This window comes from Sturnira hondurensis, unplaced genomic scaffold (assembly GCF_014824575.4).
Source record: "Sturnira hondurensis isolate 20B ecotype Veracruz unplaced genomic scaffold, ASM1482457v3 Scaffold0018877, whole genome shotgun sequence".
Taxonomy (NCBI): domain Eukaryota; kingdom Metazoa; phylum Chordata; class Mammalia; order Chiroptera; family Phyllostomidae; genus Sturnira; species Sturnira hondurensis.
The window spans coordinates 2,010,979-2,025,276 of record NW_028091508.1 but is presented as its reverse complement, the minus strand read 5'-3'; the positions used below and the strand labels follow the sequence as shown (position 1 = coordinate 2,025,276).

Genomic DNA, 14,298 nt, shown 5'->3' with positions numbered 1-14,298 from the left:
CCCACACTCACACTCAAAACCCTATGAAAGCCGTATGTAGTCATGCCTTTCAGTTCTAGGAATGTCTCTAGGTTTTGTCTCCACATTCCTTGCTCTCAAGCCTCATACATGGTGGTCTCCCTTAGGAACCTTTCTGCTATCTCTTACCTGGACTGTTCCTTACCCAGGCCTTTTACTTCTAAACTCTATTGGCTGTTCTGCCAGGCTTTTGAATTGCCTTCTCCACAAGAGGTTTTCTCTTGTCTTGCCCCAGTTGGCCCCACTAGACACAAAGATCCAGCAAGTGGTGTCCAGACCAAGACACCAGTGCTCAGCCTTGGCTAAGAGCCCCAAGCCCACTGGTCTGAGAGAAGGCACTGGGCACAGACTTGCCTTACCTGCCCACATCATGCTGCCCTTTGTTGAAACAGCAACATGGGGCTAATACTCATTTTTTTCATTCCTGCCTTGCCTGCCTTCATCAGAATCTGATGAAGAACAGGCAGCCTCACAGAATCTGAAGCCTAACTCGCTGTTTTCCAATTTCTGGGCTTGGTGTTTCCTTCTGCTGTGGCATCTCAGTGGCTGTACAGTTTGTTGATGGCTGCACTGCTTACGGATGGCTGCTTTATCTGACTCCACTTACATTTCAGCAGATGCGGCTCTCATGATGGAAGAGTAGGACTGGAAGAGACTGGTGTCCTCAGAATGACCCTTACAGAGGCGCTCCTCCGTAAACCTTTTCCTTGAATTTTTTGTGATTCCTTCCATATGCTTAATTTTTTCCATAGCAATTTTTCTGCTCAGTTTCTTTGTGAATTATAATTTCTGAATTCCCTCCAAAAAAGTGCTGATAATAGTAATGATATAACTTGAAATTATCTTGCATCTATGACATTTCTTTCTTTGCTTTCTCTTTATCCTCTTATATCACTTTTCCTTCTTACTTCCCAACTCTCTTCCCAGAAAGGCACAAATATCTGTCTTTGGGAAATAAATGGTCAGTTTACCTCAAAAATTTTTTCGTGAAAACCCAACTGAAGAAACACAAAAAGGCAGTTTTTCTGGGTTTAATGTTCTTATCAACTAACTTTGATAATTTTTTAAAAACACAAAAACCTCTGAGGGCCTTTTTTTGCTCATTCTTTCAGAGAGATGGACATTTGGACCAAGAATACTTTCTTCCAGATGGCATTTCTCACCTGCTCTTTGACTTGCCATTTCTTTCACACCAAGGCAATGGAATATATTCTTTCTATAGAGTTCACTTAACTAGTAATGGAAATAGAATATGATCTTCTCCTAGAAAAAGTGGTTCCTGAGAAGCTGGTGTCCATTAGCACACACAGCAGAATTTCCTAAAACTTGGAATGTTAAGTTGGTTAAATCTCACATTGCAGATGGTGTTTTTAACATTCACACTTTTGTGTATGTGGCTTTTATAGAGAATATGGCTCTTGAGGAACTAGTATTTTACTTCCTGGAAACTAAATTATGCTCTAAATGCTCAGGAAGAAGATGTTGTTTGGAGTAAATCTGATAAGTTATTTTGGAAGCAAATGATCAGTTACTGATTTTTTTGTGGATTTTCACCTGGCCTGTTTAAAATTAAATGTGCCTGGAGCCAAATAGTATTTTATGCATGACTCCCCTGTTTTGCTGGTAAATCCTCTGCAGTACAAAATGCATCAGAGCAAGTGACTCAGATTTGTTCTCTATGTAAAATAGCCTCTGGCTCGAGTGAAGCATTTTCACCTATTTAATTTATGATAATATATCTTCCCCAGCACTGATGACAAGGGGAAACCACAATTCTTCATGTCACATCAGTCTCCGTTTCTCATTTTCATGGTCCTGTTGCGATTATACAGAGCCTGGATACCTTAGCAAAATACATTTGGAAATGTTACTGTGAAGATTATAGTAATCTGTGACATGGAAAGAGTGATGTCCCTTAGATTTGATAAATCTGGGTCCTCTGCCTCCTCACCCCCACACCTAGGCTCATGTTTGGGAAAAGCCCAGCTTACAGGAAAGAAGGATACAGAAATGCAGCTGGGAGGTGGGCAGAAAGGGTGACTGCAGCCAACCAACACCCACACAGTCCTTGCTCATAGCCATCATTCTGCTCCGTAACTGATCGCTGAGATGAAACAGAAGAGAGCCTTCTTGTAGAATGTCACTTCTGAAACTCTTTCCAGAAACAGGCACCTTCCGTTTTACTGTGAACCAAGCATGTACTCTGTAACACAGGCAGAAGTGCTCGCTAAATATTCCACAGGCACCTTGCTGCTGTCTTCATGACTGCTGCTGGTCAGTGGGTTGTGAGCAAAAGATGCGTGCATCATCTCTAAGTGCAGGCAGTAAAGAGCAGGGAAACGTGGGGGCTCCGGAAGCCACCCGTTGAAATGCCAGCATCACGAAGTGGTGGAGCCTCCATCAGCCTGGAGCAGAGCCCCTGCCACCCACTCTGCACATTAGCGTGAGTGAGGTATGAACTGTTGTGGGCCAAGCACTGAGATCTCTGGGTTAATTTCTCACTACAGTATTGGCTCATTTTCTTGCATGCTCCCTCTTCTCCCTTACCCCTCCCTGTAGCCCCATTAGGAGAGGAACACACACTGAGATTTTGGCCCATGTGCTGCCTCTCCACCCTGAATGGCTCATTATAGTTTACATCCCGGCTTTTTAAATATATATGTATTATTTATTGATTCGAGAGAGATTGATTTGTTTGGACTTATATTGGTCGATTCTTGTATGTGCCCTGACTAGGGATCAAACCACAAACTTGGCCTATCTGGATGACATTCTAACCAACTGAGCAACTTGGCTGGGGCCAAATTCTGGATTCTTATATTTGAAATGTAACAAAATTTTTTTGATGACTAGCCTACTATTCAATACATGGCTACAATTTTGCCATATATGAATGAGGTATAGTTCCTTTAAAATATTAATATTTCATATGGCCTCTTTGATGAAGGTTCTAGTAAACTTTCTAATACCTCCATCTTTTCAGTGATATTTGTAGAAATCTCAATTTATAGGAAGATAGAATCAAAGCTTTCTCAACAATTCAGCAAATGTTTTTGAATATGTTACTGAAGACCTATGTTCAGAATTAAATTTCTATTTCTCAGACTTCACCTTTAGAGAAATTTCCTACTTTCATTTTTAAAGATCAGAAATTTTTTGGCCCTGGCTGGCGTAGCTCAGTGGATTGAGCGGGAGCCTTCGAACCAGAGGATCATGGTTTGATTCCCAGTCAGGGCACGTGCCTGGGTTGCAAGCCAGTTCCCAGCGGGGGACACATGAGAGGCAACCATACATTGTTACCTCTCTCCTTCTCTCCTTCCCTTCCCCTCTAAAGATAAATAAATAAAATTTTAAAAAAGATTAGAACTTTTTTTAAATTTTATAATTGGAAGGAAACCAACTGAAAAGCAGGCCTTGTGATAAAAGAATAGATCTGTCTCTAGCTTAATTTTTGCTTTTCTGCATTAGAAATAAATTGCTGTAATGCCTAAGACTCTCAATTAGGCATAATCCACAATTATTTTAGTATAAACAAACTTGTTAGACATCAGTGGTACTGTTTTCTATTTATTTATTCTGTGTATAAGTTTTGTGTGAGAAATGTAACTTGTCTGTGCATTTTGGTTGCACCAACATATATAGAAGGGAGTATATCTAGAAAAAAAATGATACATCACTTTAGAGGGAAAGACCTGTTATCACCATACTATTCAATTAGAATCCCTGTGGTTCCAATCATGCTCTTATAAGGAAATCTGTGTATCTGAATCATTAAGGATTCTCTTAAGTGTTCACATTAGGGTCTTTCTGATTACATGAAATAGCCAACCTCTCTTTATCTTAATTAATTGTTTCAGATATCTGTACTTTGTAACAAATAACCTCCAAAATCTGTGGCTTAAAACAATAATAATTATTATTTATCATAATTCTGAGGGGTTGTCAACTCTCAGATGGCTAGCAGAATCTGAGAATAGAACAGAATCAGATTTTCAGAACAGAATCAGAGGCAGATTCTGTGGATTCACAAGTCACAAAACTGCCTTCAGCTGGGAGCTCAGTTGGGACCAGAAAGTCCATGATGGTCATTAGTGTTTCAGGATCTCTTTCTACGGATCTCTTACCATTTTTCAGTTTAGCTCAAACTTCCCCAAGGGAACATTACAAGAGAATACAACCCCAGTGTGCAAATGTTCAGCACACCTCATCTTGCATAGTTCTTGCTGAAATCCCACTGACCAAAGCATGTCACTCGGTCAAGGCCAGAGTCACTGTGAGAGGGGACTACACAAGGGTGTGGTTGCTGGGAGGAGTGCTTCCTATGAGATTCCAATGTAGCAGTCTACCCATTGTACTGTGTTAATGAAGGCTTGTTGAGAATTGACAGATAGCACAGAGACAGGAAGACATTTCAACCACAGTCAATATTCTGGCAGAATTCATAGAGAATTAGAACACTGTCTGGGATACTAAGAGTCTTAGAGGCCTGGTAATCGTAGTGCAACAGGAGCAGATACTCATTACCACCTGTCAGTCATTCCATTGGTGCCACAGTCCCTCAATGACTCTTGGCCTCTATTTCTGCTGATTTTGTTGCTGCTCACTGACTTCATTCTGCTCTTGATACATCATATCCTCTGTTTACACTGGTTTGTTGTGCTGTCCTGCCTCTGAGTATCTTTGACCTTTCTTCCTGCTCCAAACCATTGACTCATCTTCTCTTTCTGCCTTAGTCACTCTCCCCATGAAAAAGGAATTTCTTACCATTTCATTGGTCATTCTTCAGCCCTCTGAAACATGCAAGTCATCCCACAGGCTCTATGTGGCTGCTGCCTTTTGTCAGACACCTCCCATGCCCTAATTCTTCTAACCTTGGTCAGGATGGGCAGAAAGTCAGACTATGAGCATGGCAAACCTTCCCGGTAGAATAGTCTTCTCTCCATTCTGTTTAGTTAATTGGGGTGGGATTTGCAGGTAGGAGTCAGGAAGGCTTCCTTTGAGAAGCACTATTCCTTTTCTCTCGTATTCCATCCTTCCTTTCTTTTCCAATCAGCTCTCTCACTCCTGAAGCCGATGCTGACACCTGTCATCATGTAACTGGTTGGACGTGTGTAGGACAGGTGCTGTCCTTGGTCAGAGTCACTGTTAGTCTTAAGCATATGGGCTTTCATTAATTATGCTTTATCTTTCACCTTAGATCTCTCAATTATATCACTATCTACTACTTCATTGCTTGTAATTTCCATGCTTAATAAAGGAAGTACAAAAAAGCCAGTATCCAAATAATTTTATGTGTTGCAAATAATTAGATTTCATCCAAAGACATTGGTATTTTTGATTGTCTAACATCAATGTCAAAAGGCTTTAAAATTTTTTTCAAAATCCAAGTGGTCCTTAGAACGTTGTTTTATATATTTTTATACTTATTTATGTATAAATTATCTCTAGAAGGATTCAGGAAACTTGGTGTAGCAACCCTCCCAAGGGAGAAACTGGGTTTCTGCATTGCTTACTTTGAATTATATGGCCTTTTGTACCTTGTGAATGTTGTAAGGTGTACATATGTTGCCTACTTTTAAAATTAACTTTTTAAAAGTGTGTCTTGCCTACACTGTCCTGACCTGCCATTCCTTTACAAGGCCAAGGCCAGCACATGGTGCACTTCCAGCTGGCACCATTCTCACAGACCCCACCACAGAGAGGCCCCCACTGTGAAGATCTGTTGATATTTAGAAGCCATTCATTTTTTTAACGTGCCTAAATGTGTTCATTCTGTTTGCCAACTGATTAAATGCAAAATAAGAGGTTATGAGAGGGAGGGAAAGATATCATTACCATCTCTGTAGTCACATAATCTCAAACTACTTTTTTCTGAGGTACATTCATGGTAATGTCATTGTACTTTATTGATGTGTTAATTATACGAAGTCATTGTCCACTCTCTCTAACCTTCCTTCTGTTACCAGACAGGGGCCTGGCCCTGAGGAGGGTCGGCCTAGGGCCAGCTGTAATGTGTGGGTTCTTGACTTTATATACAAAAGCTTTCACAACACAAGTCCAGATGACTACTGACTACATTTATGAAAGCTGGAGACAGTAAGACAAGGAAAGGGCTTAGCATAGAAGAAGCAACAGGAGAGCCTAGGCAGGGCTGCCTTAGCTCACTGGGACAGGTTCAGGGGATCAGTGTAGGACAAGCTGCCAGCTGCCCCATTGCCTTAGAGTTTAGGAAGTGCATGCCTGTGGAGAAAGAAGTGTGGGAAGAAGAAGAGAATGACGTGGGCTGCTCCCCACAGGGAGAGCACAAGCTAGGTCCTTTGTCTTGAGCACGTTCTCTCTCTCTCTCTCTCTCTCTCTCTCTGGAATCTTAGGAGAAGTCTCAGGGGAGGGTTTCAGCAGAATATTCATCAGTTCTCCAGACATGCCCTTTCAGGGAAATGGTCTCCACTGATTGGTCAGTCATAGGGCAGGGGGTCTTTAGTCATTGCAGTTGGTCCTGGTATTGCTCGTCTGGTTTTGCCACTTTTCTGGGTCTGGAGCTTCAACACAACTGAGCCCTAAATGTTATCTCCAGGGAGGAAAGGCCAGGGGGAAAGAGGTTAGTTACCCTGGGGGTGAGGTCCTTATTTTCCCAGTTTTGCCCCTTGACAGGCACTGGGAGCTTTTCACCCTGGTGACCATCTGTATCTGGCTGGAAATTGCTCAGCTACTGTGTTCAGCTGTCTGTCTCAGTTTCCCTAGTCCAGTTGCCAAGGAATTCTCCTAGCTTCTCACTATCCTGCCTCACTTCCATAGTCTCAGACTCAAAATCTGTGGTTGAACAGCAAAAGCATGGGCTACAAATGGGCATTAATGTGCTTATTCCTTATGGTAAATATTTGATTAAATATAAAAAGTAACCATCCTCAGGTTCACTGCTGAAAAATACCTTTCATGATCAAAATAATGTCATACCCTGTTAGCTATCCAGTCATGGAGGCCAGCCACTGATGAGTCACCAGAACAATAATTAGTGTGCCCAAGAGCATCCAGTCATAAGTTTATTGGCTCAGAGACGATTGTGTTACATTGTGCCATCAGCATTGAACCAGCCATGCTGAGATGGTACTGAAGGTACTGTCTACAATTAAATGGTAAGTAATGCATGGCCTTCCAGTTCTAATAAAAAGCTGGGTGTTTTTAAATATAACTAATTTCATCTTTCACTTGGGAGAAAAAGGTTTTATTTTCTTTTCAAAGATGACTCCTTGAGTAAACAACAGAAGAGCCAGGTTTCTTGGGGTTAATGTTAAAGCTTTAGGTTTTTAAAAAATATACAATAAATAATGCAGGAGAACATTTGCTCTATGATTTAATATGAATTTTAGGCAGAAAGCAGTAAGGGGGCCTTGAATTGCGTTTCTTCTCTAATGATGAAAAGTTTACTGGAGGACAGTGTTTTCCCTTCTCTTTCAGAGGTTCTGCAGGTAATATGTGAAAAGTTCCTTTGAATGGAGTTAAATGAAATGTTAAAAGGCTTTATTGTTTATCTTACTCTGAGTCATTTTTACAATATAGTAGGTTTAATATGTCATGGTGACTTGTATTCCAAAGGTGAACTTACCATTTATCTCATTCAAGCATTCTTTAAAATGTCTGTGGCAAATGTTTTATTCCAAATTACAAGTTATATTGTACTAACATGCTCTTTAGCCTAGACTAAACATGACTTGCTGTTTCAGGTTGGGATTTCATTCATTTAAATGTAATTACAAAAATAATTTAGCTTAAGTTTGTGATTCTCTTATAAGGGAGAATGGCCATCACTTTCCAAGGTAAACTACGAGGCAGCTGGGCTCCTAGCAGGGCAGGGCGTTGACATCAACATTGATAATGCAAAAGCAGTGATGCGTCTTTGTGAGGCACGCAGAGCACATTACTCTTACAAAGTATAAGCTTAATCTTTTGTAGCTATATTTGATTTTCACTTTAACTGAGTGCTGGGAACTTAATGCTGTCCTTGGGCATTGGGTTTCCCACCTATGACAGCATCCATAGGAGGAATGGGTGACTTTCCATAGGCAGGAGTCAGAGGGTAGGTTTGGCCACTGCTTTGTCCTCCTTACACAGAACCTACAGTGAAGACTATTTTGTAGTTACTGGTGCAGTTAACTTCTTGGAACAAAGACCACATCTTCAGTTATCATAGTTTATGCCCTTCCCTCATTGTGAGGATTTACTCATGTCTCTTTAAGTAAGTGCTTTCTCAGTTTTTCTTAATATTTTTCTTTATATAACACTGTGATTTAATATGCAGTATTTTATTCTATATATATTCTGAAAAGGTAAAGCAGATTGGATAATACTTCCTTTTATATGAAGTTACATAATGGTTTTCTCTGTTTTAAAGGATGAATCAGTAAGGCATCCAGGAAAAATAAATAATAAGTGAAGAAGTGTAAGAGAAATTATATGTAGTTGCTTCAGATCTTATGAGCATTGCAATTTATTAGTACGCCTTTGAGAGAGTTAGTTCTCTAGCACTTATTCAGAGAGCAGGGCACTTAAGTCTAGTAAACTCAGTTAGCCTGACCCATAAATCAGGCAGGTATGCCATTTGTTTCCTTGGCATTTGATTCTGTCATCTTCTCTCAGAATGTGTAGGATGTAAAGCCAACTTTTATGCCAGTTACTTTCATTTTCCCTGAAGCTTATGTGTAAATTCAGAATTAGCATTTTAACAGAAAATCATGACAGAACTAAGTAAATTCAGCTAATTGATGAAATTATGCCTTGGACACACAGAAAGACAGTCTGGTTTGTATTTTGGTTAGAAGTGTTTGTGTGAGCTTCTATATTTGCCTCTCAATTCTTAATGGGCCTGATTGTTTATATATTATATTATGGAAAGCCAAATTTCCTAGATCTTAAATGAAACCACATAGTATGCATGTTTTATTCACAAAATACTTATGTATATATAATGTCTATATTTAGCACAGTAATATTTTTGTGCTTGTTTAGCAAGAAGTGTCCAACTACAGTTGTGATTAGATTAAAATCAGAACTCCATTGCTAGCAAAACATGTTATCAGTATTGTTTCATTCTCTTTTTAAAGTATATTTTATTGATTATGCTATTACAGTTTTCCCAAGTTTTTTCCTCTTTATTGTCTCTCCACCCTGCGCCCCCAACCCTCCAGCATTCCCCCTGCCTTAGTTCATGTCTGTGGGTTATACATAAAAGTTCTTTGGGTCTTCTGTTTCCTATACCATTTTTTTAATCTTTCCCTGTCTATTTTATGCCCACTAATTACGCTTCTTCTTCCCTGTACCTTTTCCCCCTATTTCTCTCCTCCCTCTCCCCCCATCCCCTCTGAAATTCCTCCATGTGATGTCCATTTCTCTGATTCTGTTCCTGTTCTAGTTGTTTGCTTAGTTTTTGTTTTTTAGGTTCATTTGTTGATAGTTGTGAGTTTGTTGTCATTTTGCTGTTCATATTTTTTATCTTCTTTTTCTTAAATAAGTCCCTTTAACATTTCATATAATAAGGGCTTGCTGATGATGAACTTCTTTAACTTGACTTTATCTGGGAAGCACTTTATCTGCCCTTTGATTCTAAATGAAAGCTTTGCCGGATAGAGTAATCTTGGATGTAAGTCTCTGCCTTTCATGACTTGCAATACTTCTTTCTAGGCCCTTTTTGCCTGTAAGGTTTCTTTTGAGAAATCAGCTGATACCCTTATGGGCACTCCCTTGTGAGTAACTATCTCCTTTCCTCTTGCTTCTTTTAGAATTATCTTTTTATCTTTAATCTTGGGTAACTTAATGATGATGTGCCTTGGTGTGTTCCTCTTTGGGTCCAACTTCTTTGGGACTCTGGGCTTCCTGGACTTCCTGGAAGTCTATTTTCTTTACCAGATTGGGAAAGTTTTTCTTCATTATATGTTCAAATAAGTTTTCAATTTCTTGCTTTTGTCTTCTCCTTCTGGCGCCCCTATAATTCGGATAGTGGAACATTTCAGGTTGTCCCAGAGATTTGTAAGACTCTTTCCTTTTTTGAATTCTTGTTTCTTTATTCTGTTCTGGTTGGATGTTTATTTTTTCCTTTTGTTACAAATTGTTGCTTTGAGTTCTGGTTGCCTTCTTGTCACTGTTGGTTCCCTGAATAATTTGCTTTATTTCATTTTGAGTATCCTTCATTTGTTTTTTCATTTTTTGACCAAGCTCAACCAGTTCTATGAGCATTTTGATTACCAGGGTTTTAATTTATCTATCAGATAGATTGGTTCTCTTCATCGCTTAGTTTTCTTTCTGAAGTTTTGCTCTGTTCTTTCATTTGGGCCATATGTCTTTGTCTCAGCATACCTGATAAGTTATAAGGGGGCAGGGCCTTAGGTATTCACCTGGGCAGAGCAGCCTTCCTTGCTGTGCAAGGTGCTGCCTGTGGGGGAGGGGCCAGAGAGGGAAGAGTGCAGCTTGCCTGCTCCTCTCTGGCACACTTTTTAACTAGTGTGAGACTGGGAGTTTCTCACACTGTGGCAACCACCCTAGCCCACAGTCAGCTCTGAGTCTCAGTTTCACCTTCAGCCAGCCCTGCCCTTGTGGTCCACCACCTTGATACAGTTTTTCTGAGTGGGCCTCCACAGTCCACTATCTTACCAGTTTGGTTCTTCTGGTTGATTCTTTCCTTTAATTCCTTGGTTGTCAGAGTTCTGTGCAGCATGATTTTCTGGTGCTTTTGGTTGTTTACTGATTTTAGATTGGTTGTTATCCTCCTTTTGGTTGTTTGAGGAAGTGAAGGGTTTCTTCCTGTGCCTCCATCTTGGCTGGAACTTCTGTTTCATTTTCTTTGTATACATTTAAACTCTATTCCACAGGCAGACATAATATGACAACTAATTTGATTATACTGACAAGAGTTTGGTTTTTCAAACCAAATAGATATAAATGTAGAATTGGTTATATGGTGGTGAGCCTGCCTATAAGAATAAAACCTCATCTTCAAAGATGTTAAGTCTCCATTTCCTTCCCCTTTCCTCCTTCCATTTTTTTTTTTGTCAAATACTAAATAATTTACTTCCTACCATGTGTCCTGTGATGGGCTCTGGGGACAGGAGAGATGCAGTCCCTATCTTCAAGAGGCTTTCAGTTTAGTAGGAAGGGTAGACATTATAAAAATGCACACTTACACAAATGGTAAAAATCACATAAATAATTCAGTAATGAAGCTGGAGCTACCCTTGTTTATAAGAATAACATCCCTCCTACCTTCTCGAGAGAACCATTGGTCACTGCCACCTCCCTTCATTAGTGAGAAGTGGTGATTAAAGCTGTCCTTTCAGGTGGGAGTCCTACTGCAGGACGGGGGCTGTGCTCTGTGTCTGTGCTCGTGCTCCCCCATGTGTAGCGAACACTTTAATGTGCATGGCGCACTCCATTACGTGATGGGAAAGGGGCAGAAAGATGGAAGAGATACAATCTTTGCCTAAAGGAGTAATGGAGGGAGTTTGCATACAAAAAAGGTCTATTTGTCTCTCTATCTGCCATATAATATATGTGATGTCTAAAACAAGGAATTTCAGGAATTCTTAGGGGGTGAAATGACTTCTAGTTTTAGTGATCAGCTAATGTTTCAATTTTAACTGATCTATAAATAAATAAATTGAAATTTGATAAGGAAATATGATGGAATGAGTATTCAAGGGAGAAGAAATGGAATAAACAAAGGCAACCTGGCTAGTATGGCTCAGTGAATTGAGGAATGGAAGGCCAGCCTGTGAAGAAAGGGATGCTGGTTCGATTCCCAGTCAGGGCATGTGCCTGGGTTGCAGGCCAGGTCCCTAGTGGGGGACGTGCTAGAGGCAACGGCATGTTGATGTTTCTCTCCCTCTTTTTCTGTCTCCCTCCCCCTCTAAAAATAAATAAATACACAATTTTAAAACAATATACAAAGGCAAGAAGGTGGGAAAATTTAAGGCATTGACCCAAGAAAGAAAAACAGAAACAAGTCATCAAACACAAAAAAATCATGTGAAAACAGGAGGAGATAAAGGTCAATAGGATAAAATGAAGCCTAATTATTAAGGGTTTTTTAATTCCTGTCTAAGGGTATATTGAATTCTATTTGGTAGATCCCATATGACTACTCCCAATGTTTAACCAAGTAAGACCTTTTAAGAAGAATTAACCAGAATTGTTCAGGAGGGTGACTTCAGTGGAGAAGGACTGGAACTCAGAGCCCAGGCATATCTGTTGCCACCGTCTGTATAAGAGATGGGGAGGGCCTGAACTGTCGGTGGTTAAGCAGGCAGATTGGTGCATGTGGTTTGAAGCTGATTTGCAACAATGCCCTGGAGCTACTCTGGGATAATCTCTAGAACAAAGAAGCCAATATGCCTTCAGAAGTCATACTTTCTGACTGACATGGAAGCCACATTTGTATGACCTAGGAGAAATAGCATGACAGCCTGTGATACAAGTGCAGATGCTTGAAATGAAAAAGACTATAAAGATGGCAAAGTAGGCATATTTCGCGTAGCATCACTACAAGTATTTCTGACCTGATTTCAGTTCATTTATGCATAAATGATTATTCCGATCCTGAGAGTTAAATATTTAAAAACCGTTTACTTTTAGAGTTCATGTATTATCCAGGACTGATTTTCAGATCTGCAGATTTCCACTCATTTCCTTCTTTTTAATACACTATAACTCTTATTCTATCCTTTTCCAGTTTCCTGCATGAAAATTTCTTAGACATTGCACACAAATCTTTTGTGAAAGAAGAAAAGGAAATTCAGTTTGTGGGTCTCAGCAGGAGTTAAGCTAATGCAGCTTAAAATAATGCCGAAAAAGAAGCGCTTATCTGCAGGCAGAGTGCCCCTGATTCTCTTCCTGTGCCAGATGATTAGTGCACTGGAAGTACCTCTTGATCGTAAGTATTAACGTTTTAAAGCTGTTAGGCCCGGGAGTCAAAAGCTCCCTAGCATTTACCATCACTCTGAACCGTGCGAACGGAGAAGGTGTCTGTGTCATACTGAAAGCTAATCAAAATTAATTTGGCTTTTACCTTCAGCACCTGATGTTTATGAAGAATCACACCGCAGAAACGGCCATTGAAACAGTCGTACACATTGCGCCCTCCCTATCATTATCTTTCTCCTCCCTCAGGTGCCTTTTGTGTACCAGGGCCGTTGGGGGGCCTAAGAAGGAGTGAATTGTGGGCTGCGCTGATCCTCCCAACAGGAGACTCTTTATACAAGCAGTACTGCTGGAGAGCTATAGGAATTACTTTAAAATGATTACAGAGACCTCCCCACTTCTTTAGCCTCTCATATGCTGGGAGTGCCCTGGAAAAGACCGGGAGATGGTCTCTCAGCCAACCCCACAGGGCTTCTACATCCCCAAACTACCCATGATACATTACTCTTGATTCAAACAAGAAAAAATTCACCTTGATTTTTGAATCTTAAATACAAATTTAGATCTAGGAAATGTATCTTATCTAAAACCTAGTGAAGGGTCTTTTGTGTTTAAAAAATGTAATCAAAGATCAAGATGTAGATTTTGAAAATAAAGCAAGTCATCTACAAAAATATTACTTAAAATAGAGCAAGTAGCAGCTACTATATTAGCCTACCCTTTTCCTAATTAGTAAAGTCTATGCTGGACTCTCCCTGGCCTGGGTGGCCGATTTATGAAAAATAAAGGCAATGCTAGATTTCAACTGGTCACTTTTCTTGCAATGGAAAGCAAAATTTCAAATCTGGACAATTACTATACTTCAGAATCGATTTATTCTTTATCCCTAATCTGCCTGACCTCCTTAAATCCATTAGCTTCCTGAAATAGACATCTGTTTGGCAAGCTTTCTGAGGGGCAAGGAAGGTAACACTTTCCTGGGTCTGTTCAATTGTTGGGATGCCATTTTTGCCAAAGAGGTTGCAACTGCCAGTGGGAAGACATTAAGAAGCCGTTTGCCCCACACTTCGTTGAATTCCTTTCCTCTGCCTCTACAAGTCTAAAGTACAATAAAATGCAATATTTTACTTATATTCAAAATATTATTTCAATGACTTTAACTTCAATTTTCAAAAAAAAAATAGATTGCTTATGCTCATAGGAGTTGGAATGCTTAAGTAAGCACTTGCCCTAAGAGATATATAGGAAAGAGAGAAAAGCACTGGAGAGAAATGCTTTTGTTGTCTTTTGTGTTAAATATAGTCCCCCTTTATCTGACTGCTCAATCTAACAAGCCAAGGGGGACAGTCACCTAGGGCTAACTTAATTATCCCTGCT

The 14,298-nt window shown here is 40.0% G+C and overlaps 1 protein-coding gene across 20 annotated transcripts in view; it reads left to right on the top strand.

Moving 5' to 3' along the window:
* NRCAM (neuronal cell adhesion molecule) overlaps window positions 1–14,298 on the top strand; it is a 322,675-nt gene that overhangs the window by 229,063 nt on the left and 79,314 nt on the right. For all 20 annotated transcript variants that reach the window (XM_037070638.1, XM_037070621.1, XM_037070636.1 and 17 more), the window contains one exon: window positions 12,734–12,934. In XM_037070638.1, the coding sequence (XP_036926533.1) occupies window positions 12,829–12,934 (106 nt within the window). In that variant the 5' untranslated portion in view covers window positions 12,734–12,828. The remainder of the gene's footprint in view (window positions 1–12,733; window positions 12,935–14,298) is intronic.